General features: G+C 42.6%; 1 protein-coding gene across 2 annotated transcripts in view; it reads left to right on the top strand.

Moving 5' to 3' along the window:
• The window catches only part of ITSN1 (intersectin 1), a 45,988-nt gene extending 22,740 nt beyond the window's left edge, over positions 1-23,248 (top strand). The window contains exons 18-39 of one of the 2 annotated variants that reach the window (XM_053456533.1): positions 2,706-2,929; positions 3,441-3,559; positions 4,521-4,759; positions 4,998-5,157; positions 5,396-5,601; positions 6,233-6,315; positions 6,830-6,996; positions 7,383-7,428; positions 7,947-8,068; positions 9,007-9,127; positions 9,942-10,133; positions 17,697-17,818; positions 18,109-18,215; positions 18,606-18,789; positions 19,885-19,983; positions 20,140-20,307; positions 20,556-20,768; positions 21,033-21,154; positions 21,851-21,933; positions 22,029-22,112; positions 22,271-22,444; positions 22,766-23,248. In XM_053456533.1, the coding sequence (XP_053312508.1) occupies positions 2,706-2,929; positions 3,441-3,559; positions 4,521-4,759; positions 4,998-5,157; positions 5,396-5,601; positions 6,233-6,315; positions 6,830-6,996; positions 7,383-7,428; positions 7,947-8,068; positions 9,007-9,127; positions 9,942-10,133; positions 17,697-17,818; positions 18,109-18,215; positions 18,606-18,789; positions 19,885-19,983; positions 20,140-20,307; positions 20,556-20,768; positions 21,033-21,154; positions 21,851-21,933; positions 22,029-22,112; positions 22,271-22,444; positions 22,766-22,914 (3,184 nt within the window). In that variant the 3' untranslated portion in view covers positions 22,915-23,248. Of the gene's footprint in view, positions 1-2,705; positions 2,930-3,440; positions 3,560-4,520; positions 4,760-4,997; positions 5,158-5,395; positions 5,602-6,232; positions 6,316-6,829; positions 6,997-7,382; positions 7,429-7,946; positions 8,069-9,006; positions 9,128-9,941; positions 10,134-11,349; positions 11,718-17,696; positions 17,819-18,108; positions 18,216-18,605; positions 18,790-19,884; positions 19,984-20,139; positions 20,308-20,555; positions 20,769-21,032; positions 21,155-21,850; positions 21,934-22,028; positions 22,113-22,270; positions 22,445-22,765 lie in introns of those variants that run through there. The other variant, XM_053456532.1, reaches the window with a different exon arrangement.
• Positions 23,249-25,841: the final 2,593 nt, after the last annotated feature.

The raw sequence follows: 25,841 nt of genomic DNA, 5'->3' as shown, positions 1-25,841 counted from the left end.
TAGGTGTGCCTAATGGCAATATAAAGCTACCGTTTTCACGTGAATAATAATGCAGTTATTTTGGAAGATTGAAATGTTTTATTACCAGTAGTCACCGGTGGGATTATCCAGTTTGTCTGTTCTATTGGTTAATATATTGGTAAGTCAAGTTTTCAGACCACGATCACCTTTTATACAAATCCTTCTGTGTTCTCATATAACAAAATTATAAATGCGTTGAAATGCAAGTTAATTTTACATACTGGTCGCCTTGATAAATCAACCACATTTTAAAAACAGGCGTACACAACTGCTGTGCGCCTGCCCCTGTGCAGTATGTCTGTGTATGTATATACATGTATATATAATTATTGTTTGCACACTTTTTAGTGTTTTAGATGTTTTTCCAACCTTGGACTATCATGTATGGGCGATCAGTGGAATAGGGTTCATCAGAGAGTAATATAGGGTCTCCATCATGCTGACAGATCCTTCCTGCCATGCACGCTGACACCACAGGAAGGAAACTCTCCATGCGCGTTACACTAAACCTTCCTCTGCTAAGCACGGGCCGCGCATTGCCCAGGCTGTGTGTTGTGTACGCCTGGTTTTAAACATACTGTAGGTAACCGCGCGTCACTATGCATTCCTGTTTAGGCTAAAAAAAATATATATTTTTTCTTGGCTTTTAACATTTTAACCGCTTATTGTCCAGGGCAAGTACAGAGCCTGCAAGGATTTATTCTGAGGAGACAGGAGTCAGGCCAGGCAGTGAGAGAGAGCAGCCAAGTGACGTGTTCCAGCTCTTCAGGACTTTGCAGAAAGCATTTAGCTTAACCTACCTGACCTCGCTTTTCAGCATGCCCAGCTTGTTTAGGTATTCTGGTATAGAGGAGGAAGTATTAGATCTGCTAAGGGGCATTTCAGCGTTTGAAGTTTATTGCACTGCTTAACGCTCACTCCGCGGGGTCCCTGCTTCTGAAGAACAGTCCTGGTTCAACCCAAATTCATCTTTCAAACTTTCCTGTCCTGGTGGTGCTTTCTAGGACCTTTTGAAGGTTTCGTATAAGAGCGTGTCTCAGGGCCACCAGTCACATATTGTGAATAACTTCAAGGGACAGTTTAATGCCCTTAACACCCCTACTGCAGCTGAATGCAAATCGAAGTGCTCTGTGTGTAACCCTCTGTGCGCACGTTAATACGCATTCTTCTCAAACTTTAAATAACCCAATTACCTGAAATAGATTTTGCAGCCAAATATTTTCTTCCTCGATAAAAAAAAATTGTATTTTTTTATAATCCTGACATCCCCATTAAAGAGGAAATATAACACATTGCTATCCTAAAGTACAGAGCCGTAACGGTACACACATGCACGGATACGTGCGTACGATAAAAGGACTTACGTAATAGGGATCCAGCGGAATGAGTTTAGTGGTATTTTTACGCGTCTTATCCGTGTAACTCTAGTTAATGTCAAATATCAAGGAGCTCAGATCTTCACCTATCTACCTTGGTAGGACTTACTACCTATACAGTATTCCTTTGTGCGTTTTGTATATACTGATTGTCAGATCATAGACGCGTACATCCACAGGACTCGATCTGATCTTCGTTGTGCCTTATAAAAGACTTCAAGTCCATGCACGAGCGATGATGCTGAATAAGTACGTGCAAATGAATGCCTCGTCTCCTGCAATGGTTATGAACTTTTGTTCCAATCTATAAATGGAGTCTGAAAGAACAAGCGTGTTTTTTTTTTTGTTTTTGTTTTGTTTTTTTTTGGCAAGACCAGGGCGGCAGAACTGCTGTCCTCGAGGGCCACAAATTGTTGCCTATCCCAGGCTGAGCAATTAAATATAAATATTGTTAGAGCTTTCCAGGCCTTTCTGCGGCTCTTGAGGACTTGGGTTGTGCGTTCTTGCGCCCGGTTATCTAACAAAGTCTTTCATGTAAGTTCACGTCTATGAGAGTTTGCTAGAACCACATCCTTGAAAACCTTTGTATACCCCCAGACCTCGCGTAAGCTGCCTCTACTACATTTAAATGTGACTTTGCTGTTGGATTGGAGCGGTCAACGCTAAGAATACAGAGCCACATCGTGCCACATTCACATTCCTGAGCCCCTCTGGAAAACAACGATACATACCAGTTTAGAGACTCCGAGACACCATGGATCTCTTTCAGAGCCGTATTCACAAATGGAAGGAGGTTTGGGACAGTAGTGAACCTTCCCAAGAGTAGAAATTCTGCCAAAATATCTGAGCAAGGTGTAAAGTCATCCATGACGTCTTAAAGGACCCCAGAACATCATCCAGGCGTTTTTTGGTTGTGTTTTGCTTCAGCTGTGTTCAGTGTTTGATACCACATCAGAGAGACACTGGGCATCATTCACGGCAGGGTACCGAGGTGGAAACCGCTGCTTTCTAAGAACGTCAATACACCTGCATACTTTGGGACGAAACAAACCAGTATTAGGTTTTGGCTGAAGATCTAACAAGCACTCCATGCCAAAAACACATTAAAAAAAAAAAAAACGCAATCAGACAGGGAAACTACTATTTTCACTCGTGTAAGCACAGACGCTTAAGCCGAAATTGTTAAAATGCCATTGATTGTCTCTGGTCCTCAAGTGTTCTATTATTCGTTGATGCCGCTAGATAATTTAACCGTGAAGGAACCAGATCCTAAATGTTAATTTTAATAGTATTTTATTTATTTACCAGACGGGCACAAGAGCAAGACAAGCAGTGGCAGGACCGCGTCAAACGGGAGGAGGACATTGTGCGGCACAAACTACTCCAAGAAGAGGAGAAACAGAAAAAGCTAGACTCCTCTAAAGCCAACGACGATGAGAAAAAACAGGATGTGCAGGAAAAACCCAACAAGCTTTTCCATCAGCTCCCAGAGCCGTTCAAACCAGGAGGGCAAGTCCCCTGGACAGGTACAGGTGTGTGCTTGGCTTGTGCCAGATTGCAAGAGATGCTTTTTTGCTTTGTCGCCTGTATACCAACAGGGTCCTTCCTCTTCAGGACCGACTTTTGCAAACTGCGTCTTCCCTTGAAGACCGCAGTTTTTTTTTTAAAATATTTAAATTCCGTGCTCGTGATTCGCTGCAAAGCGAGCACGTGCACGGAATTGAGGGGGAGTGGCTGCTACGGATCGCTGGGGACACCCAGTGGTCAGTAGCAGCTGCCCCTCGCGATCCCAGCGTTCATAGCGACGCTGGGATTGCGCATCATCGATGACGTACCTGGTACGTCCCGGTCTGCCAGTGACCTTTGACCAGGAAGTACCAGGTACGTCCCGGTCTCGAAGGGGTTAAATATCTGCTTACTGTGTGTGTGTTTATATGTTACTGTGAACTGTTTTTACATCTGCTTCGTCAGCCCGTCTTATTTACTTGGATAAATGTTGGGAAAAGTCTGTTCTTGAACAATCTGTATTTTTTGCCCTTTTAGAAAAAGCACCGCTAACGATCTCTCAGGGGGAGGTGAAGGTTGTTTATTACCGAGCGCTCTACCCTTTCGATGCAAGAAGTCCCGATGAGATCACAATCCATCCCGGGGATATAATCATGGTGAGAATGATTGAACGCCTATATCTTTATTTCATTTAAAGGTTACTATAATAGAAGCCACAGATGTGAATTCCCAGGGTCACTGTTTGTATGAAGAAAGCTTTTATTGTCCTCTGCTAATAAGTCACGTGACCTGTGTCTGCTTCTGTGCTTTAAAAAAATAAATAAACAAACAAACAAAAAACCTTGGATCGAACTTTTACTTTGCATCTGTAATCAGTGAGTCCGCTAATGTATACAATAGGGATTAGTTATAGAAAGGGTTTCAGGTGCAGAGTTTAGGAATATCGTTAGGTTGCCATGGAACCCTGAACCTTTTATTTGGCCTGCATAGGTTAAGATGTGACATCACAAGCTTTCAGGACCTTAGAGGTCTCTTCTTCCATCTAAAGAGACCTTTACGGGCCAGACGACTTATGTGGCTCCACACTTTCACAATAAAAGCTGTTGCCCTCGACTAAACCGTCTCTTGGGCCAATATGCCTACCTCCATTTTTCTTATTGGGTTCTTATGTTGTTAAAGCTCCTGCTTACACTTTGCAGCAGACTCTCCTTGTCTACATACCCCAAATTCCCCCCAAAATCATTCAGGTATCTGGACTGGTTATCTAAAGTGTAAGTTACCTCCAGGGACTCGTGTATTTCTTGTGAGAACCCCAGCCTTGTGTAAAACTTGTGTAAAAATGTGTGTTTCTATTGTTAACTGGAACTTTTTTTTCTCACAATCCACAGTCGCTATATTTCTTAATTCCATCAATTATTCAAGATCATAATGGATTTTTCCTGCGCATGTCAATATATTTCTCTATTCTGACTTGCTAATTAACATTGTTGCCTCCAAACATTAAACTGTCTGACTGTTCTGATTCATTTTGTTTGTTGCGTCGAAAAGACTCTGTTGTAGATGTGCTTAATGAATTGATTTAATGTATCGTAAGCTCATTTCCGTTTGTTTCTGCAGGTGGACGAGAGCCAAACCGGTGAGCCTGGGTGGCTTGGAGGGGAATTGAAAGGAAAAACGGGATGGTTTCCAGCCAACTACGCAGAGAGAATGCCCGAAGGCGAATGTCCAAGCACAACCAAGCAGGCAGCAGACACCACGTCCAAAACCGCTGACCACGTGGCGCAGGCCACGAGTACATCGGCAGCGTTCACCGACTCGACTGCGAATGCCAACAACTGGGCGGACTTCAGCTCTACGTAAGTGCTTCATCGCCATATATGTAAAATAAAAGAAGCGCAAAAGTTCAGGTAACTTCAAAATTAAATATTCAATCAGAATACTTCTACGGGGTTAAAAAAAAAAAAAAAAAAAAAAAAAAAGACGTGTAGCTTCTCCTGCATGATCGTTCAGCTCGCCGTGTCTTTCAGATCACTGCTTTCCTTAACTTTTTTTTTTTTTTTTTTTTTTTTTTAACGGCTTTTCTTCTTTTTTCAGGTGGCCAACCAATAACAGTGACAAAGCAGAGACTGATAATTGGGACATATGGGCAGCTCAGCCCTCGCTGACCGTACCAAGTGCTGGCCAGATAAGACAGCGCTCGGCATTCACTCCGGCTACGGTTACTGGATCATCTCCTTCCCCCGTGTTAGGCCAGGTATAGCGCTTCTCGTTAAAGTATTTCAGCTTAGAAACTATGAAGCGATCCTTTCAAAATTACTAAAGTTTAAGGTATGTTTCTGCATTGGCTATATGTTAACTCTAAGTGAGTGTCAGACTATATCTGAGTGAAGTTCGCCTTAAGGGCTGCAATCCATTTATTGTCACATCACCAGTTTGTCGATATGATCTATAGGTCGGCACACAAGGTGCTCATTTAATGTTTCTTTTCATAGGGTGAAAAAGTGGAAGGACTCCAAGCCCAAGCTCTGTATCCATGGAGGGCAAAGAAGGACAACCACCTAAATTTCAACAAGAATGACATCATCACCGTTCTGGAACAGCAGGACATGTGGTGGTTTGGAGAAGTTCAAGGGCATAAGGGCTGGTTTCCTAAATCGTACGTCAAGCTCATTTCCGGCCCCTTGAGGAAATCGACCAGGTATACTTGTCATACGTGTGAACGTGGAACTGACTGTTGTGTTTGATAACCATTCACTGCATGTTACTGCGTTTTAACTGAATATCTTTTATTCATACCATTTAAGGAGTATTGACACTCACCACCGAAGGTGTTTTGCACCCGAAAGCCCCAAATTTTTACTATTCTTACCATATGTTTGTTCAGTTGTGGCTCTTTTGTGGACCTTTGTTTGAAGCGACAGTCCTCCATATAATTCTATAGCTATAAAATACAATAAAAGCTGAAAACGGAGGGGGAAAAATGACAGTTTGCTAGGATTTCTTAAACATGACAAGATCAACAGGGTTTGGAAAAGCCAAAGTGGTCCCAAACCACTTATTTCCTTGCGGGTTTTTGGGGGCAATAGCAAGGCTTTTTGTTTTTGTTTTGTTTTTTTGCATTTTTTTTTATGTTTTATTAAGGGGACTGCTATGTGATTTCTGATCTTTCTACACATTTTTCACTTTTTTGAATATTGCATTTTTTTTTTACTTATTGATGTGCAATTTACCTTGGTCGTTACAAAACAAGTGTACTTTTGTTTTCATAAATGATCAGACAGTGAAGCTCTTGGGTGCTGTGGTGTAATGATGTACTTTTATCATGCCAGTATCGACTCGACGTCTTCAGAAAGCCCGGCCAGTTTGAAGAGAGTGTCTTCGCCAGCGTTTAAACCTGCCGTCCAAGGAGAAGGTAAGGACCAAACGTTAGTCCTGCACATCGATGGATCCGAAGCACTGACGGTGAACCGGTCTTTTTTCTTCCTGTAACTTTTGGCCGTTCTTCCAAGACCTCCAAGAAAAAAAACTGTCCACATTTTCAGCTGTTTACGTCTTGGGTGTTAAGAGACATTTCAGTGAACAGAAATAAAATGGCAACGAGGCAAGTGATCGTACCGATTACCGTGAAGCCCTTTATATGTTTGTACATTGGGGGAATTAGGCTTTCTTTCGCGTTATATCTTACTGTCTGAGGACTTTTCATTGAAGGATAGTTCAATTCAGAGACCCGCAGTGTTACGTGTTCAGAGACCCTGAAAAAACAAATAAAGACCTGTGTGTTTAGCTCATTATTCAGCTGGTCATATGGTAAAGAAATGTCACTTAACGAATTGAGCCCAGTAGATCGGTACCATTAATTTCCATTAATAAGTATTCATTCCAGGCACCTCTAAGCTGAAATGAACCGCAGCCGGTTTGTTTTTCAGAATACATAGCTATGTATACGTACGAGAGCAACGAGCAAGGAGACTTGACTTTCCAGCAAGGCGATATGATCTTGGTAATTAAGAAGGATGGAGACTGGTGGACGGGGACCGTGGGTGATAAAACTGGAGTCTTCCCGTCAAATTACGTGAAACTGAAAGATTCTGAGGTAATTTCACTGCTAAATGTGTTTCCAGCGCGTGCGAATACAGCGTTACCAATAAAATCGCTCAACGCCTTGGGTTTATCTGTCTGCTATGGGAAAAGATTTCATTCATTCAGCAGTCACAGATTTCTCTTAGGTGTATTATACTCTACACTAGTGTTTGTCACCAGGAATTATTCCATCCGTAGTTAAATTGCATTCACATGGTTAAAAGCAGCCAAAACCTCGTTCCCAGCTCTTTTAAACTAAACTCTGAGATTATCTGCTAGTTTGGCGTAGAGCTCATGTGCGCATCTAATTCTCTGCATTTCTGATGAATACGTTGTGTGGCACGCAGTTTTCTTCGTTTTAGCCATTTTTGGTAATTTGCAATTTTTTTCCCCCTTTAGGGCATTGGAACAGCAGGAAAAACGGGAAGCCTTGGAAAGAAGCCAGGTGAGTTGGAAAATTATGTTCTAGATCAGAGTCATTCTTATTCAGGTACGGAGGTGCGCTCACGCGGCTTGTTTCTGGAAGTCGAAAATTCTACTTTTATTAGCCGGTCCGTTAAAAATGTAGTCGGAAACGTGGCCGTTTTTAATTGACAGTCTATGAAAAAAAGATTAATGTTCTACTTTCATTAAAAAAAAAAAAAAAGCCCAATGAGTGGCGCAGTCTTTTGTGGGCTTTTATATTGTGGTTAAGGCTATAAGCACTCGGGCAGTGATGGATTGAAGCAGGGTGCAGGTAGTGCAGAGTTTATTATATGCAGCCAGTCAGTGGCGAGGCATTTAGAATCATGGAGGATGATAGAAGATCGTGTAGAACGGCTGCATTCTCACCCGGCCTTTGATCAGATTAATGAATTCAGACACAAAAAAAAGAAAAGGTATTTGCTATGTTCCATTGCCTTCTGTTACAGATGCATTTGGAACTTTATGGTTTTAAGCTTTGTTTTTGTGTTTTCTTCTCAGAAATTGCCCAGGTCATCGCATCTTACACGGCCACTGGCCCTGAGCAACTAACTCTGGCTCCGGGCCAACTCATTCTCATCAGGAAGAAGAATCCTGGCGGCTGGTGGGAGGGAGAGCTACAGGTTGGCTACCTTTTCTTTCTTTCTTTATTTTTTCTTTTCTACATAATTAGAACAAAACAGAATTATAAAATGTTTTATTTAAAAATCCAAAAAAAGAATTAACTTTTTTGGCTTTCCATGTTTAACTTGAGGCCATGGTACGTTTTCATACACACTATTGTTCAAAAGTTTGGGGTCACTTAGAAATGTCCTTATTTAAAAGAAAATTTAATTTTTTCCATTGTAATAATGGGGTTAATGTTGTAAATGACTATTGTAGCTGGAAAAGAGATTTTTAATGGAATCTCTTCATAGGCGCACTTTATCACTCCCATCACTCCTGTGTTCCAATGGCCCTTTCTCACTCCCATCACGCCTATGTTCCAATGGCCCTTTCTCACTCCCATCACGCCTATGTTCCAATGGCCCTTTCTCACTCCCATCGCGCCTGTGTTGCAATGGCCCTTTCTCACTCCCATCACGCCTATGTTCCAATGGCCCTTTCTCACTCCCATCACGCCTATGTTCCAATGGCCCTTTCTCACTCCCATCACGCCTATGTTCCAATGGCCCTTTCTCACTCCCATCGCGCCTGTGTTGCAATGGCCCTTTCTCACTCCCATCACGCCTATGTTCCAATGGCACGTTGTGTTCGCTGATCAAAGTTTAAAAGGCTAATTGATCGTTAGAAAACCCTTCTGCGATTATATTACAGATAGAAATGTTCTTGTTTTCCTTGAAAGCAGCAAAGAGACCCCCAAACCTTTTAAATGGTAGTATGTTTTGATGTATTGTGAAGATGTAAGATACCAATAACATTTGAAGAGCAAAAAGACAAAATGGCCTTAACCCGTGAGGACTCTAAATGTTTTTGGTTTTTTTTGCATTTTTCTGGATCTGGGCTGTGTGGTTCGTGCACGTTTGTTGTTTAGTTACCTTTGTGACAAATGTCTCCTTAGGCACGTGGGAAGAAAAGACAGATCGGATGGTTTCCTGCGAACTATGTGAAACTATTGAGCCCTGGTACTAATAAAACCACCACCCCAACGGAGCCGCCTAAACCAGCAGCATTGCCACCGAGTAAGTAAGCGGCAGTCAGGTCTTCAACTGACACTTTCTGTATCTTCAGAATATGAGTATATGAGTATCTTACTCCAGTAAAATTCAAAAGGCTGACTCTTAGATGCGCCAAGAGAGTAAATTATTCACTGAAAGGGTTATGGGTGAATGTAACAACCTTTCAGCAGAGGTGGTAGAGGCTGATATTGAGGGGATTTAGGTATGCACGTGACATAACTTCTGAATGTTTGGCAAGGACACTATCAAATTACCCATCACATTTGTGTTTGTGCTGCAACTTAAGCAAGTTGTAAGAATCTGTCTTTCTGTCTGTCTGTTTTAACCCTCGGCTGGTAGAAAACCAGATATGGACAAGAAACCTACTTACAGCAAACTTGTACTTAATCATCATAACGTTTTATAGTGCCACAAATTTACACAGCGCTTCTTACAGTCCATACGTTCTGGAACATAGTTTTTACCTAAATGTTTTTTGACCGGGAGCACTGTTGGGGTCTTTAAAGGCCTCGGGGATCTCTCTTGGAACTGGACAGAACCGCTTATGATATCATGAGGGACTCATCAGAGGACCTTCTGGGAAATACTCTGTTATATATTTGCACTTGCTTTCCATTCTTGTTGTCTTAATGGTCGCATATAATTTAGTTAATATTTAAAGTAGTCACATTAAACCAAACCATAACGCTCCTAAAAATTGGATGCCGTGCAAATTGACTCCTGAATAAGAGCTCATACTGTGTCTTTTGTATAATTCTATCGCGTTTAATATGCTGCATAAATACATAGAGTTCATTGACTCTTTGGCTTCTTACAGCGTGCCAAGTAATCGGGATGTACGACTATATCGCACAGAACGACGACGAGCTGGCGTTTACCAAAGGTCAAGTCATCAATGTACTGAACAAAGAGGATCCTGATTGGTGGAAAGGAGAACTAAATGGTCAAGTGGGGCTCTTCCCAGCCAATTACGTGAAGCTGACTACAGACATGGACCCCAGTCAACAATGTAAGTAACCGGGGCTTGTTCTGGCAGTCCCTTTTCTGATCGGTTTATAACGCCATGCAGCATTGCTGGGATTCTGCGTCTCTTTTGCAGAAATCAAAGCTTTAGCTGCTTTCGCCAAATCTTTCAAAATACAAAGAATTTCCCAGAAAATATCGCTTACCGTTAGAACTTTCTAGATGAACCCAACTGAGTTTGAGCAGAACAGTAATTTAGTTTTTCTAGCTTTATTTCTTTTTTCTTTTTTCATGCCTTCCTCTTCGAGGTCAAAATATCTTGTTGCCTTTTTCCTCCCCTGATGCCCCTCTTTTCTAGGCTCTCGGTGTGTTTGCTGGGTATGAGGTTTATCACTGGGTTCTACAGCCTTAAAGCAACGTCTGTAGAAACCATAGACATTGAGTAAGGAAATTAGATTAATAATTTACTTAAAACCGTTTAATTTGTACATTGTTACGTGAATAGCTATCAGCAGGTCACAGTCATATTAGACAAAGTAGGCCCTGGCCACGCCTCTAGCCGCACCCCTTTAATTACCACCCCCCCCTTTGGCTGAAATATTGAGTGATATCTGATTTTATTTGATTGCAAGGAAGTTTTAATTATAAAAAATAAAAAGATAATGTATTCACTGCCACTAAATTAAGTCTACGATTATGTGGAATTTAAAACCCTCCTGCGCCAGATCACACAATAAGGGGGTTTGGGGTGTTCATGGATGTGTTGCATCATATTTAAAAACAACATTGAAAATCTGTCTCAAAATCAGTTGGATGACATGCTTCAGAAGGGCCTGCTTTGGGGGTGCTGCGGGGGGGAGGGGACGGGGGTGCTGCCGGGCGGCTTGACTCCGGGTGCCAATACTCTCGCCTGTGTCCATCGCAAACACCGGGAGAAGATAGACGCTTCGATCTGAAGCCCTGAAATGCTGTGTTTGATGGACATACGAGAGAGTGTGGGTCCCTGCAGAGAGCTGTGCCTGGGGCGTCTGCCTATGGAAGGTACAACCTATGCATTAGTGATCTAAAATGCCATTTATTCGCTCCCCCCCTATATCACCTCATTCCCTGTTTGTAGCATGCCACATTTTATTTTGCCTCCCTGTCTTTCGATGCTTGACTCATCACAGCACAGTGCGCCGTGGCTGGCTTTTTTTTTTTTCTTTGTCATTTGTGGATTTTTTTTTCTTTTTGCTTATGTGTTGTTTTCCTCCTTTTTCTAGGAATCATATGTTGTCCACCCCCTTTCTCAGGCTTGAAAGTCCTCAAAGAGACCCACTATCCCCATATCACTGCCCCGAGGGATGATGGGAGATGCAGCCTTGATCATGTGACTTCCAGCATGATCATCTACTGCCTTCTGAATAGAAGAACACTGCACTGCAGTTATACCTCATTTTCCATTTAGATGCATGTAACCACGACGTTATCGGCAGATCCAATGTGCAAAAGCGATTAACTGATTAGAGAGGATAGTGGGTCCTTTTGTGGCTTTCTCCATTGCTAGAAAGAAATAAAAAAAAAAAATAGTAATTTATGTTTTGAATAGGAGGTTTCTAATTGTTCACATTCTACAGTTCATATGCAATAAGTCAACAAGGAAAAGGTTTTTGAATGTTTCAGAATTTTTCTTTTTTTGCTTTTTTTTTTTTGTTTTCTTGCAAAAAGACCCACTATCAAGGAATGCTGCATGTGCTGTTAAGTGTCCACAAAACCTGAAATGTCTTGTTTTCATTTCATTATGTTCCGTGTGTCGTAATAGCATATATATATATCTATATATTATAGATAGATATATCTATAGATAGATGATTATATATATATATATATATATCTAACATTTTTACACGGATTACATGTTTACAAGCAGATTGGCAATAGTGAGATGCTTGTAGCCGGAGGTTCCCGGTTATACAGAAGGTTGATACTGCTAACTCGTAGACACTAGTACATTTTGTACATGATAAAAACCTATATCTTCCAGTGCAATGGTTGCTACCTTTTAACATCTTCATTGCCTGAGATTTTTAGACGCTAAAGGCATTAATAACCCAGTTATATTTTGCACATATAGTTAAGTACATGCATCCCTCTTTTGTACCGTTTTTTTTATTTATATATATGTATTCGTGGCGTGATCAGCCGGTTTTTATTGTGACTCTAGAGTGGGCTGCGCATTGTATTGAGCATACACCCCACCTCCTCCTACATAGCTCTGAAAGGGTTAATGCTCATATTCATAAATTTTACAGTTTTTTGTTTTTTTAACTTGGACACTAGAGGGGCCGATCAGTTAAAGGGTTCGTTTTATATCTACCGGGGCAGAAGAATGTATACACTATTATAACTTGGAATTAATTGCAATGTTTACATATTTTTTTTATTACTATTATTCTTTTAACTAGACTGTGGAAGTGTCATTTTACTGTTCATAACCGCTTACAGTGTTGTATTGTGCCGTATGAGTCATTACCTGTTTTCTTAAAACACCTGCATCTGCTTTTTAACCCTCTATGCACAAAAGGAAGGAGTAATGCATGTTTTGCCATGGCTGCCTTTCCGCTTCGGTGCTTGAGGGGTTAATGTCGTGTGTAGAAAAAAAGGAATAATTTTTTTTTTTTTTCTTTAAAAAAAAATAAATAAAAAACTTGGGGGGGGGGGTTGAGTGTAACCAACTGAAGATGGCAGATTTTACTAATGGTTGAAGCATTTTACTTTTGTCCGTCGGACCCGGTTCTTTTTAATGTACGCTGAACGTGTTACAGACCGCACTCCTTTCCTTTTGTTGTGGTGCAGGGTCTCCGAAATCGCATTCATTCATTCACCCGCACTTCAGTATTTTCATAGGTATGAATGTAAAATATATAAATATATTAAACTTACAGCTTTAACAACTGTAATACAGCCTTTACAATCAGTTACCTGTATAGATAATTAAATCCTTCTTATAAAAGCTGGGCCCTCTGCGTGTGTTTCTTGTTTTATGGTTATCTTGATATTCTGAATCTTTAACGTGCGTCAGTTATATTATTTACACTATATAACCAGGCCTGGAATAATATCCATAAGACTTACTAGCCGGCAGGCAGAGATGTACCGGTAAAGCAACATTCGTTTTTTATTTTGTTTACCTTTTTTGTTCATCAGAAGCACACTACATAAAACTCTTTTACTGACCAGAATTCTGCTGCCCCTCCCGGCACCACTGCTACCATACATTCATCACCGAGGAAAACCCCCAGGCAACCTTGTGAGGACACTTCATAAGTTACTTCAGTCGTTGAATTGTTGATCATTATTTTTTATATTTATTTTTTCATTTATTTATTACTCTCCCAATCACTGTGTACAGACAGCTTAACTCTGCACCGCAAACCCTGCCATTAATATATAATAAAAAGGTTGTGTATTAATAAGGGATTTCCCGGAGTATGAATCCAAATAGCTTAACCAAAAAAAAAAAAAAAAATGCTAAGAGCTCTAAACTTTTCAAAAAGTAACAATTTAGTTAGAAAGTATCCATAGCCCAGGCGCTCAGCTAATTATGGTGAAATGTAGCCAAAGTGTGGCGGTTCCAGCAGTAACGATGAAACAATTACAAGACGTATCTCTGCAGACTATTGAGCTCGCAACAGAAGGTGTTAGATAAGTGGAACGACCTCCCGGCAGAGGTGATAGACGTGTCCTGCTCGTCCACTCTAGCTCTGTTTAGTTAGAGCGACTCTCACACAGTGTGAACGGTAAAAATCTTCCTATACGTTAAACTGGCTTTGTCATAATACATGAAGACTTCCTAGATATTAAATGAATAAGATACTGTTAATGTTGATTTTTTTTGTTACATTAATTGCCATTATTTTAGAAATAGGTTATTTGCTTTTAATTGTGCTCTTATCCCCTTTAGATTATGTTATCGGCACATGACTTAAGGGGAAGTCAAATGGAGAATATTTTCCTTGATCATGGTTTACGCTGATCAGCCATAACATTCTGACGGGTGAAGGGAATAACGTGGATAATCTCGTTGTTATGGCTCCTGTCAGTGGGGGGGGGGATATTATCACGCAGCGAGGGAACATTTCTGATGTCAGAAGCAGGAAGAACAGGCAGCGTAAGGATCTGAGTGACTTTGACGAGGGGCAAATTGTGATGGCAACAATGTGCAGTGTCAGTCTGCGGTTGCTAAGGCCAGTAAGGTATTGTCGTGTATAAAAAGGGGCATCGAGTCGCGGAATAAAGATATAATTTTGCCTCTGTATAAATCAATGGTAAGGCCGCACCTTGAGTATGCTGTGCAATTCTGGGCACCTATTCTAAAGAAGGATATCATAGCACTAGAAAGGGTGCAGAGACGGGCTACAAAATTAATAAAAGGAATGGAGCACTATAGTTATGAAGAAAGGTTAACTAATTTAAATCTGTTTAGTTTAGAAAAACGTCGCCTCAGAGGGGATATGATAGCATTATATAAATATATTCGGGGCCAATACAAACCATTGTGTGGAAATCTGTTCATAAACAGGACTATGCATAGGACACGAGGTCATGCATTTAGACTGGAAGAAAGGAGATTTAGACTAAAGCAGAGGAAAGGGTTTTTTACAGTAAGGACAATAAGGATGTGGAATTCTCTGCCTGCAGAGGTAGTTTTATCAGAGTCTGTACAGATGTTTAAACTGCAACTGGGTGGATACCTGGAAAAACATAATATTCGGGGATATAATCTTTAATTATGGGGAAACAGCTTATTGATCCAAGGAGAAATCTGACTGCCATTTTGGGGTCAAGAAGGAATTTTTTTCCCTGGTTAGTGCAAAATTGGAAAGAGCGAATCCGGGGTTTTTTGCCTTCTTTTGGATCAAACAGCAACAAATTAACAGATATAGGAAAGGCTGAACTTGATGGACGCATGTCTTTTTTCAGCCTATGTAACTATATAACTATATATGGCGAGACAACTGGGTCAGAACATCTCCACCACTGCAGCTATTGTGGTGGTGGTGGTGGTGGGGGGGGGTTGGTATTTATCAAAAGCGGTCCAAGGAAGGAAAAGTTCTGAACCGGCGATAGGGTCGTGGGTGGCCAAGGCTCGTTTATGCACGGGGGGGCGGCTCCCAACAGACGAGCTACTGCAGCTCAAACTGCTGAAAAAGTGACTGCTGGTTGTGATAGAAAGGTGTTTTATATAGCATCATCATGTTACGTAGAGCTGTACAAGGGGTAGACAGCACATGACATAAGTAGTGTATCATATAGCACTTTGACTTATGGAAAGAGCAGGTGAGGAGGGCCCTGCTCAAGGTGAAAGACCGAGAGGGGTCGGAGGAATTCCAGAAGATAGGGTCAGCCTTGTGAGCATGCATGAGAATTAGAGAAATCAGAGGACAGAAGGAGATCACCAGATGAGCGGAGAGACCGGTTAGAAGTGTATTTAGAGATGAGTGATGAGATGTAAGTAGGGGAAGCATTGGTGGATTGTTGAGGGGCGAGACGGGTATGAGGGAGACCAGCTAAGACAGAGTTCCAATATTCGAGGCAGGAGATGAGGGCAAGGACAAGAGCCTTAGTGGCATCTTGTGTTAGGAAAGAAGGGATGTCTGCAATGTTTTTAAGTCTCTGTAGTGTATCAAGGGGCAAAAACCAAATTGAAGGGGGTGAAGTGAGGAGTTGGGTATAAGCAATTTCTTCAAGAAGCTTGGAGGCGAGAGGAAGTATAGAGATGGGACGGTAATTGGACAGATCAGTCGGGTCCAGGGTGGGCTTTTTTCAATATGCGTAAGGAGATGGGATTAAGTAGTCAGATAGCATCAACCTCACATGAGGAGAGAGAGTGTGATGGAGCAGATTGAAAAGTACAAGTTGGGAAGAGTAGGAAGCAGACCCCACCACCCTTCCCGTCATCAGATCTGGGAGTGTGAGTGAGGTGGAGGCCACCATAGAGAGCAGCGGGAGAAGCGGTGTTACGAGACGTTAGCCAGGTTTCAGTTAGAGCGAGAAGGTGCAGGTAAAGTGGTTGTGTAAGGCTGTTAGTTTGTTACACATAGAACATACGTTCCTGAGTGCAAATGTAAAAGGGGGGGTAGGAGGAGTAGCAGGGTATGCGGGCAGGTTTATTGAAGTTTCTGGAATGTTGATTCGCAGAGGATAGGCAAGCAAGCAACAAAGGAGGGCCAGAATTTTGGGAATATCCCCAGCTGCTAAATGTAGAAGAGAGAGTGAGAGAAGGTGGGAATAGGACTTGTGTGAGCGGAGAGATTGCTGGGAGGGAAGTGAGGTGGGGGAAAGAGAAGAAGTGAAGGTGAAAAGTGCCTGGGGGCAAAGAAAGTAATGAGGGGGTAATACAGACATGTGGAGGTGATGGAGAGAGACAACTGTTCTACTAAGGAAAGTGAAAAGAGGAACAGGATTGTTAACCTGGCGTTTGGAGAAAGATGATGGGAATGGAATGGTGGTGGAGCACGCAGTAGGCAACACTTGATGACGGTTCAGTGGAGTATTGATTACAGGGAGCCTCCACGTTCTTCTTTGTCCTTCCTTGTTAAACTAACTTGGTAAACTCCTATACAGCGGCACTTTGGAAATGGGCGCATAGATGGAAAGTGGCACACAAACGGACGGTGGCTTGTTCCTTTCAATGTCAGTTCTGACCCCTGTCCACTGTCGAAAGCACCTACAACAGGCAGGTGAGCATAAGTACTGGACCATGGAGCAAGGGAAGACGTTTGCTGGTCTGATGAATCACGTTTTCTTTCACATCACGTGCACGGCCGGGTGCGTCGATTACCTGGAGAACATGCGGCACCTGGATGCGTTCATGGAGGCTGCACCTCACAGCTTACAGGACTTAAATGATCTGCTAATGCCTTGGTGCAGATACCGCAGCACACCTTCAGAGGTCGAGTGGAGTCCATGCCTCGAGTGGTCAGGGGGACCTACACAATATTAGGCAGGTGGTTATAATGTTATGGCTGATTGGTGTATACTCTAGCGTTACGTTAAAACCGCTGGTTCTCTATACCGTTTCCATAAGTAGCCTGAATTAAAACAGACTGGGGTATCAGCATATATTATCTTAAACAGATATTGGGATTTCAGGTTGATCAGGATAGCAGTTAGTCCAAATGTTCCCTACCCAAGTTGACCTCTTACAGCTAAACGTTTATACTAGAAATGAGAGTCTTAGCATCTATGTGTACGGACAGGTCATCCCTGCGAAGGTTCAGCTGTTCCACCCTCTAGAAGTCTGATTGTGTGGAGATCAAGTCCTAGTCCTGTTTGGTAAGTGGTGGGTGTGGGGCTAGAGGCAGAGGTCCTGCCTATTCCGAGTGGGCTCCATGAATTCTGGTGGGTCTGCACAATATACAACAAGGTTAAAAGCCTGAACTCATGTTGGGTAATATTCAACGAGAATGATGCATTCTGTCCATTAATTTGAAGCTGTTTTGGGTGACCTGCCTATTCCGCCATTTGCAATTACCTGTTCTACAGCAGGGGTATCTATAGTGAATTACAGTTTATGACGCGTAAGCTTTTATTTTCCATCTTCCCTGTTTTTGTTTTACCTCCATAGGGTGTGCGGATTTACATCTTCTCGACATGCTGACCCCCACAGAAAGAAAGCGACAGGGCTACATTCATGAGCTGATTGTGACGGAGGAGAATTACGTCAATGACTTGCAACTGGTCACCGAGGTGAGCTCAAAATGCATACGGTGGGAGACGCTGCGTCCCGTTATAGCTTAATCCAGGAAATTTCACTTCTTCTTAAATTCATTTTGGGGCCAATGGTACACTTGACCGTTTCGCTGGCTCTGTTCTTGAGGACTGTTTTAGGAACCACTGATGAAGAACTCTTTGCATTTATCCTGATCACGCTTCCAACGTTGGGCTGCTCGAGAGTCTAAATCAGGGAGATGAGCAAAGGCAACAAAATAGGCTTTAGTATAATGTAATATAACATTTTGTTTTCTCTCTCTCCTCAGATATTCCAGAAGCCGCTGTTAGAATCTGATCTACTCACGGAAAAAGAAGTGGCCATGATTTTCGTCAACTGGAAGGAGCTGATAATGTGCAATATCAAGCTACTCAAGTAAGGCCATAAATCTATTATCACGTTGAAGTCCTGTGATAATTCCGTTGTGAAGGCTCCAGCTTCCTGGCCATTGGCCTTATAATTAATCAACAGCTGGAAATCTGTCAGTTTGACCATCTTTATATACAGCTGCAGGGGACACCAAAGAGGTCCCCGGTGGTTGAGGCCAAATGGTACCGGAGAGAGGAAGCAGCCCCCCGCGGCTGTGCTGTTTGGATGATCTCCATCCCCAGCAGCAACTGTAGATCTGTGGGGGGACACTTTATGTCCCCAAATAACACAGCATGAAAACACATGAATATTTTGGTAGTACCTGTCCCTTTAACAGCAGCCGTTACACGTTGTATATAATTTATGTATTGTTACCACCCCTATGCTTTTACGCAGGGCCCTGAGAGTTCGCAAAAAGATGTCTGGGGAGAAGATGCCAGTGAAGATGATCGGGGACATTTTGACGGCCCAGTTACCCCACATGCAGCCGTATATTCGCTTCTGCAGCTGTCAGCTCAACGGGGCTGCCCTCATCCAACAAAAAACAGACGAGGTTCCCGAGTTCAAGGAGTTTGTCAAGGTAAGACTTAAACTAAGATATTTAAACGTCCCAAAGGGGAGTAATCCTTTAGATGCACAAACTTCTGATATCTTCATATTCGTTCCATGTGTGGTTAGGTTGTGGGTGAAATACTGAATGATGAGAGCGGCCAATCATTTGGCTGAGAATCGTGAGACATGTAAATCCAAAGTATTGACATTACGTTTCCTTCCATTGAAAGCAAGGAGCATTTATCAGTATACTTCTTGCATGTCCTCAGTAGAACTCTCTTATAGTCAATGGATCTGATCTGGGAGCAGCAGCCAATGACACTTATGCTGTCTGGCTACTCCCAGTGCTACTGAGCATGTGCGGCCGCAGGTACACTTTCCGCTTTCAGCAGAGGCGTCTGAGGTTTCCAACTTTAGTAACTACAGATGTCCTGCACTGATGTGAATGCAGCAAAATGCATTGGAGACCATGCAAAATGGGCTCAAACACCTATTAACAAGAATCATTTTTAATGTTTAATGGCATAAAAAGCAGAAGACATTTATTTAAAGTTAAGTGTTCTTTAGAGTTAGGAACGGCATTGAATATTTTAGTAAAAGGAATCAGGTACCTGTAGCATTTTAGTTCAGAACTTCAAGAGGGAACTCTTCTCCAGCTAATGGCGGTAAATCTCCAAGTAGAAGGAGTGGTTTGTGTGACACACCCACTCCCTGCCCTATTTTCCTCCCACCTCCATACAAATGTAAGGTGTTTGGTGATAGCCCCGCCCATACACATATTTAGTCCCTGTCCCCTAAGGTGACTTACCCCACCCCACATCAAGCCCCTCCCTTCAAAGATGGAGGGCTCCAGGTAGCCATAGCCTTCAGGTTCCCAGGCATGAGCATTAGGTACGAGGACGTAGATGAATAAACTGTGATGGAAGCCGCAGGAAATCCACTAGAGATCAGGTAGCGTTGCGGGGGGGCCCCGCCGTGTCCCGTCGTGCAGAGCTTTCTGCCAGGGGGCGTGGAGCTCCATTAGCAGGTGTTTTCCCTCTTTGTATTACCTGTCAGCAATATTTTCCTCTGAAAACAGGTAAACTTTGTGCGCGCTCACCGCATGCTCTTTTTATGTCCTCAGAGGTTAGCGATGGATCCTCGGTGTAAAGGGATGCCGCTGTCCAGCTTCCTCCTGAAGCCCATGCAGAGAGTGACCAGATATCCTCTCATCGTTAAAAACGTATGTATAAGGATGTGACATTTCCCAACATAAGACTGATTTGAACGGTGCGTGTAAGTGGCCCAGACAGGGGCAGTAGAACTCCTTGGATCAGTGGTGTGGACCAAGATTGGCCCTTTAAGACAACGGTACTTATTATGATTTGATTTTTGTCAGATCATAGAGAATACTCCCGAAAATCACCCTGATCTCAGTCACCTGAAGCACGCTCTGGAGAAAGCAGAGGAACTTTGTTCCCAAGTCAACGAAGGAGTCCGAGAGAAGGAGAACTCTGACCGGCTGGAGTGGATCCAGGCTCACGTTCAGTGTGAAGGTTTATCGGAGGTATGAAGCACGTGCGCAGCTAACATGTGAAGTCAAGTGGCGTCTACATGACATAGGTAGACCTGGACCTTAGAATAAATCAGTTTTAAATGAATCCATATAAAAATGTGTTCTGTTCCTCTAAATGAAGCCACGGACGGTGTCGTACAGTCCATCCAGTTGACTTTCTGCCGTAAGCCTTTGGGCGCCCATGAACCGAGGCGCTGCTTCATCTCATCCCAGCCCCATATTGTGTTTCTTCTCCCCAGCAACTGGTTTTTAACTCCGTCACAAACTGCCTGGGGCCGCGCAAGTTTCTGCACAGCGGCAAGCTGTACAAGGCGAAGAGCAACAAGGAGTTATATGGCTTCCTCTTCAACGACTTCCTGCTGCTGACCCAGATCATGAAGCCGCTGGGCTCCTCCGGCACGGACAAGGTGTTCAGCCCCAAATCCAACCTGCAGTACAAGATGTATAAAACGGTGAGTAACCGCGGGGCGCGTACACAGCGGGACCCGCGCATGTCGGTGGGTAGGATGATGTCCAAACTTTGAACTTTTAGTATTTGGTTTGGTAGTTGGCCGGGTGGCATTCCATTCCTAATAAAAATGGGTGTGTTTTCATATATTGTGTCATCATATATGATGTCATTATATATTGTCATTCTATATTGTGTTTGCTGCGTTCCATACACATGGCTCTACATCTTCACTGATTAATTCCAGACTTTAAATGGATTGTTGCAGCCTATCTTTCTGAATGAGGTGCTCGTGAAACTGCCTACGGACCCTTCAGGAGACGAGCCCATCTTCCACATCTCTCACATTGACCGGGTCTACACCCTGCGTGCAGAGAGCATCAACGAGAGGTGGGACTGTTCTGCTAACCAGCAGCCGCTCAGCAGCTTTACTCACTGCGAGTAACTAGGGCATGATAGGCCGTCTGCTGGAAGTAGCTTTAATATGATAGGCAGTCCACTGGAAGTAACTATGAAATGATAGGTCCTCCGCTGGTAGCTCAGAAATGATAGGCCATCCCCTGGAAGTAGCTATAATATGATAGGCCGTCTGCTGGAAGCAACTGTAATATGATAGGCCGTCTGGTGGAAGTAACTATAATATGATAGGCCATCTGCTGGAAGCAACTGTAATATGATAGGCCGTCTGGTGGAAGTAACTATAATACGATAGGCCATCTGCTGTAAGTTACTATAATATGATAGGCCGTCCGCTGGATGCAACTATGATATGATAGTCTGTCCACTGTAAATAACTATAATATGATAGGCCGTCGGCTGGAAGTAACTATAATATGACAGGCTGTCCGCTGGAAGTAGCTGTAATATAATAGGCTGTCCGCTGGAAGCAACTGTAATATGATAGGACGACATGTCGTCTGCTGGAAGTAACTGTAGTATGATTGGCCATCCACTGGAAGTAACTATAATATGATAGGCCCTCTGCTGGAAGTAGCTATAATGTGATTGGCCGTCCGCTGGAAGTAACTATTATATGATAGGCCGTCCCCTGGAAGTAACTATAATATGATCGTCTTCTTCTTTCAGGACAGCCTGGGTGCAGAAAATCAAAGCTGCCTCGGAGCTTTACATCGAGACGGAGAAGAAGAAGAGAGAGAAGGCCTATCTAGGTAATAGGAGATTTTACTCCTGATAAAATGCATGCGTTTAACTGTCTCAGCGCTGGAATACAGCTAAACAATGTCTTTTCTCCTTCCCTCAATAGTACGGTCTCAACGGGCTACAGGCATTGGAAGGCTGATGGTCAACATTGTAGAAGGGATTGAGCTGAAGCCCTGCAGATCCCATGGTGAGTAATTGACAAGTTTTGACTACAGGCTCTGTCCTCTAATCTCCCTTGAGTTGACTCCTAACTAAATATTTGTCTCTTTTGCAACAGTATATCCAGTATTAGTATTTGCCGAAATTTGTGTTGTGTGTGTGATATGCCCTCATTGCCCCGTTTAGGGAAGAGTAATCCATACTGTGAGATCACCATGGGCTCCCAGTGCCATATCACAAAGACTATACAGGACACGCTGAACCCCAAATGGAATTCCAATTGCCAATTCTTCATCAAGGACTTGGAGCAAGACGTGCTCTGCATCACCGTGTTCGAAAGGGACCAGTTTTCCCCAGACGGTAAGCAGATACACCATTTCACACAAAACACATCCAGAGGAGCAACAACGCCTTTTATTCTATCATGTCTTGGGAATGTATTCATCATATATGTCCATTAGAAAGCGCGGGGGGGGGGTGTACTTTCAGCTTAGTGGGAATGCTTTATCTCTCAGCCTTTCCTGCATTATCCAAGGCGTGGATATGGTGGGCTCTCAGCCCTGTACCAATTAACCCGCACCGTGCCAGCTTCAAGCCAGAGGCACAGATGTTTTAGGTGCCATTTTTCTCTATAGCGAGGACACCTATTGGCCAGCATCTCATTTGTTATGTTTCTTTCAGATTTTCTCGGGAGAACAGAAATCCGTGTTGCAGATATCAAGAAGGACCAAGGTTCCAAAGGGCCAATTACAAAGTGTCTCCTTTTACACGAAGTCCCGACCGGAGAGATAGTCGTCCGACTAGACCTGCAGCTGTTTGACGAGCTGTAGCGTCCACCGGGCAGACCACGCGCCGCTCCTTTACCGTCCACTCGCTGTCCCTCTATAGACCTTTCGTGGTGAGATGGTCGCCAAACCCTCGAATCCAGCGTCTCTGTTAAACCATCCTAAATTTTTAATTGGATTTCCCATTTTCTAAGAAAGCCTGTGTGTTTTATATGTGGGACTTCATTTTAGATTTTAGGAAGTTTTCTTTTTTTCATGAAAAAAAAAACAAAACAAATAACTGTGACCTTTGCTGTGATATCAACATTTAGAAAATGTTGTAGAATTCACTGCGTCGCTAACTCAGTGTGTAGTTTTAAATCAATTGTTAATGTTTGAATATTACAAAAAAAAAAAAAAGTTTAGTGTATATATAAAAGATATATAAATGGACTATGATTAGGAAGTGTGTACCTATAATTTAAAAAGGTGATATTTGCCCAAAAACTTATTGGAGATCCAGACTAGATAAATCAGATAATAATAATAATAATGTATATCCTAGATGAAAATTATACAGTGAATTTACTTTATTCTGCCTTTTCTAGGCACTAACAAGGCTCCAGCGGGGTAACCGGACTCCGATTGTGGGTCGTAAAGAGACGGTATTTTTGTTTTGTGTACAATTTTACGGAAAAGGGAGATTTGTAGTCCTTGGCTTTAACCCTTTGACTGTTAGAGAGAAATGCTGGCAGTGAAAGGATCTAAATCCTTTGCCGAGGTCAGAGAGCTGTTAGAATTAGATCATTAGATCATTCCGGTCATTCCCCCTTATGTTCAGATAATACTTTTTTTTTTTTAACCCCTCCTGCACTAATGTGTTTTGTAGAAACCTGCACTAAAGTTCAGAAACCGTTTTCTATATATTTTAGAGCCATAATAATCTAAACGTGTGTTCTGACCCAGAATCCGACCACTACTTTAGGCTGTGTTAGAATACCGAGCACCGTTTGGGGTTCACTCACAAAAGGGAGAGTTGCCAGGAGAGTTGTGTTTCAGCTCCGTGACTTAACCTCCAACCTCAGTGAGTTTCTGCGGCATGAAAACCTTGGCTGGCCCTGTGTAATGTATAGTTAAATCAGTGAGCTTTCGCTCATCTCTCCCCCACCCATTGACCTATGCATTATCCAGGGCCAGCGCAGACCTTCCATGCGACTCTTGTCCCTTTATAATGAATAGTGTAGTATGAGTGTTAAAAATCACAACTCTCCTGCAAACTCTTCCGTTAGTAAGATCTCCTCGTTCCACCCCGAATATGAAACCCACTATAAACGAGGCTGATCTTCCTCCCCAGTGCCGGTGTGGCTCGTCCATGCGCACACTCCAGGGACGCCTCTGCTACGTTTAATGGTGCAAGCGTCTTGATTCTGGTCCCGTTAGAACGAAGCTACAAGTCCCAAGCATTAAAATTCTAAGCCTGTAAACGGGGCCGATGGTCGAAGCCACTGTATGCGGGCTAATTTACTTTTGCCGAGTGCTGCTTGTTAACCCTTCGAGCGTCAGAAGGGCATTTAACACTTTGCACAGAGATGCTCTCCATCGCTTGCTTGTAGGGAAACACGTAGTTAGTGTTACATTTTTGCGGCGCTCTGTATGTTACGTTTTGGTACTTTACACAAGGTGCGCTCATTAGGACGCAAACTTCACCGTCGGCTTTTGGCAGGTACGAGGCATGATGTGAGTTACTGCTTTCAGAAAAAGACAACTATTCCCATGATCCCCAAGGCTGGAGCTTGGCGGTGGTAAAGTTCCAACGTCTATTGCTGATGGAGAGAGTTGTAGTTATTAACAACTGAAAGCTGAATAGGATTGAAAGCTGGTATGTTGGTCGTGTGTATGTATATACCGGTACATACACTGTGTATATATATATATATATTCATGGTACGTACAAAGCCAGATTGAGAACGATAAACAGGATTTTTCAGGTTAAGATCATGAAAAGGTGATTTTCTAGAATAGTGGTATAACGCAAGAATAGGGAGAAACTGTCATGTTCCTCATGGAACAGTCCTGAGGAAGCGGCAGGCATTAATAACTTTTTTTGTTTAATAACGTTTAATAATTGACTGTTACGTTTGAACTTTTACGGCGTATTTCTTTCCTGCGGGTCCGGCTCGTTCTCTGCGCCCGGATACAGTAAACGGGTCCTTTGGGCTCCTGGGCTTATTCTGTGCACTTTGGAAACGCGGCACACAGCTTGCAGGCTCCGCTATAGAAGCACCTTAACGAAGATGAGCTGTTACAGAATTTAGTCAGAATAATTACATTTAGCTGATATTTGGCCGGCTCCAGGCAGCGGCAGGCATCGTGTTCTAGGCTATTTCTCCATAATAATTGGGTTTGTGGTAGAGGATCTTTTTTGTTTCACTTTCTAGATGCATTTAACCTAAAACCGATCTCGCTGCCTTAAATAATATTATCAGTGGAAATAGTGATTTTTAATTTAATAATAAAAAAAAAAACGTACGGTACTGAAGCAAATTATATAACGCACTCCCAGCCCTGTATACATTTAACATGTGAGGGTAACCTGAGAATGATGGGAGTTAGAAGCAGCTACAGTGTCAAAGTATTGCATCCCCGGGTTTTGGCGAATAGCCGCGATACTACTGAATCCTGATGTATATTTGACATTTAATTTATTGACAAATATTTTATCTTTTTTGCCAATTATGGTGATTTTTTTTTTAACTATTTCAGTGCTAGAGTGGCACAATATGTTGATTTTCCCCCCTGTATGGTTAACCACGGTGGGTAAGACCGTATTTTTTGAATGGCCCGGTACGGACGCATACCATTGCACAATTATTTACACGGCTACAGACCACTTTAATAATAAGAATGAATATTTCAAAGCGCCAAGTAGGTTTCAATGACGAGAAGTTTACATTTCATATTTTGGGTTTATTTATTAGATACCGTGTTGCATT

This window comes from Spea bombifrons, chromosome 2 (genome assembly GCF_027358695.1).
Source record: "Spea bombifrons isolate aSpeBom1 chromosome 2, aSpeBom1.2.pri, whole genome shotgun sequence".
Taxonomy (NCBI): Eukaryota; Metazoa; Chordata; class Amphibia; order Anura; family Pelobatidae; genus Spea; species Spea bombifrons.
This window is presented reverse-complemented; position numbering and strand designations above follow the sequence as displayed.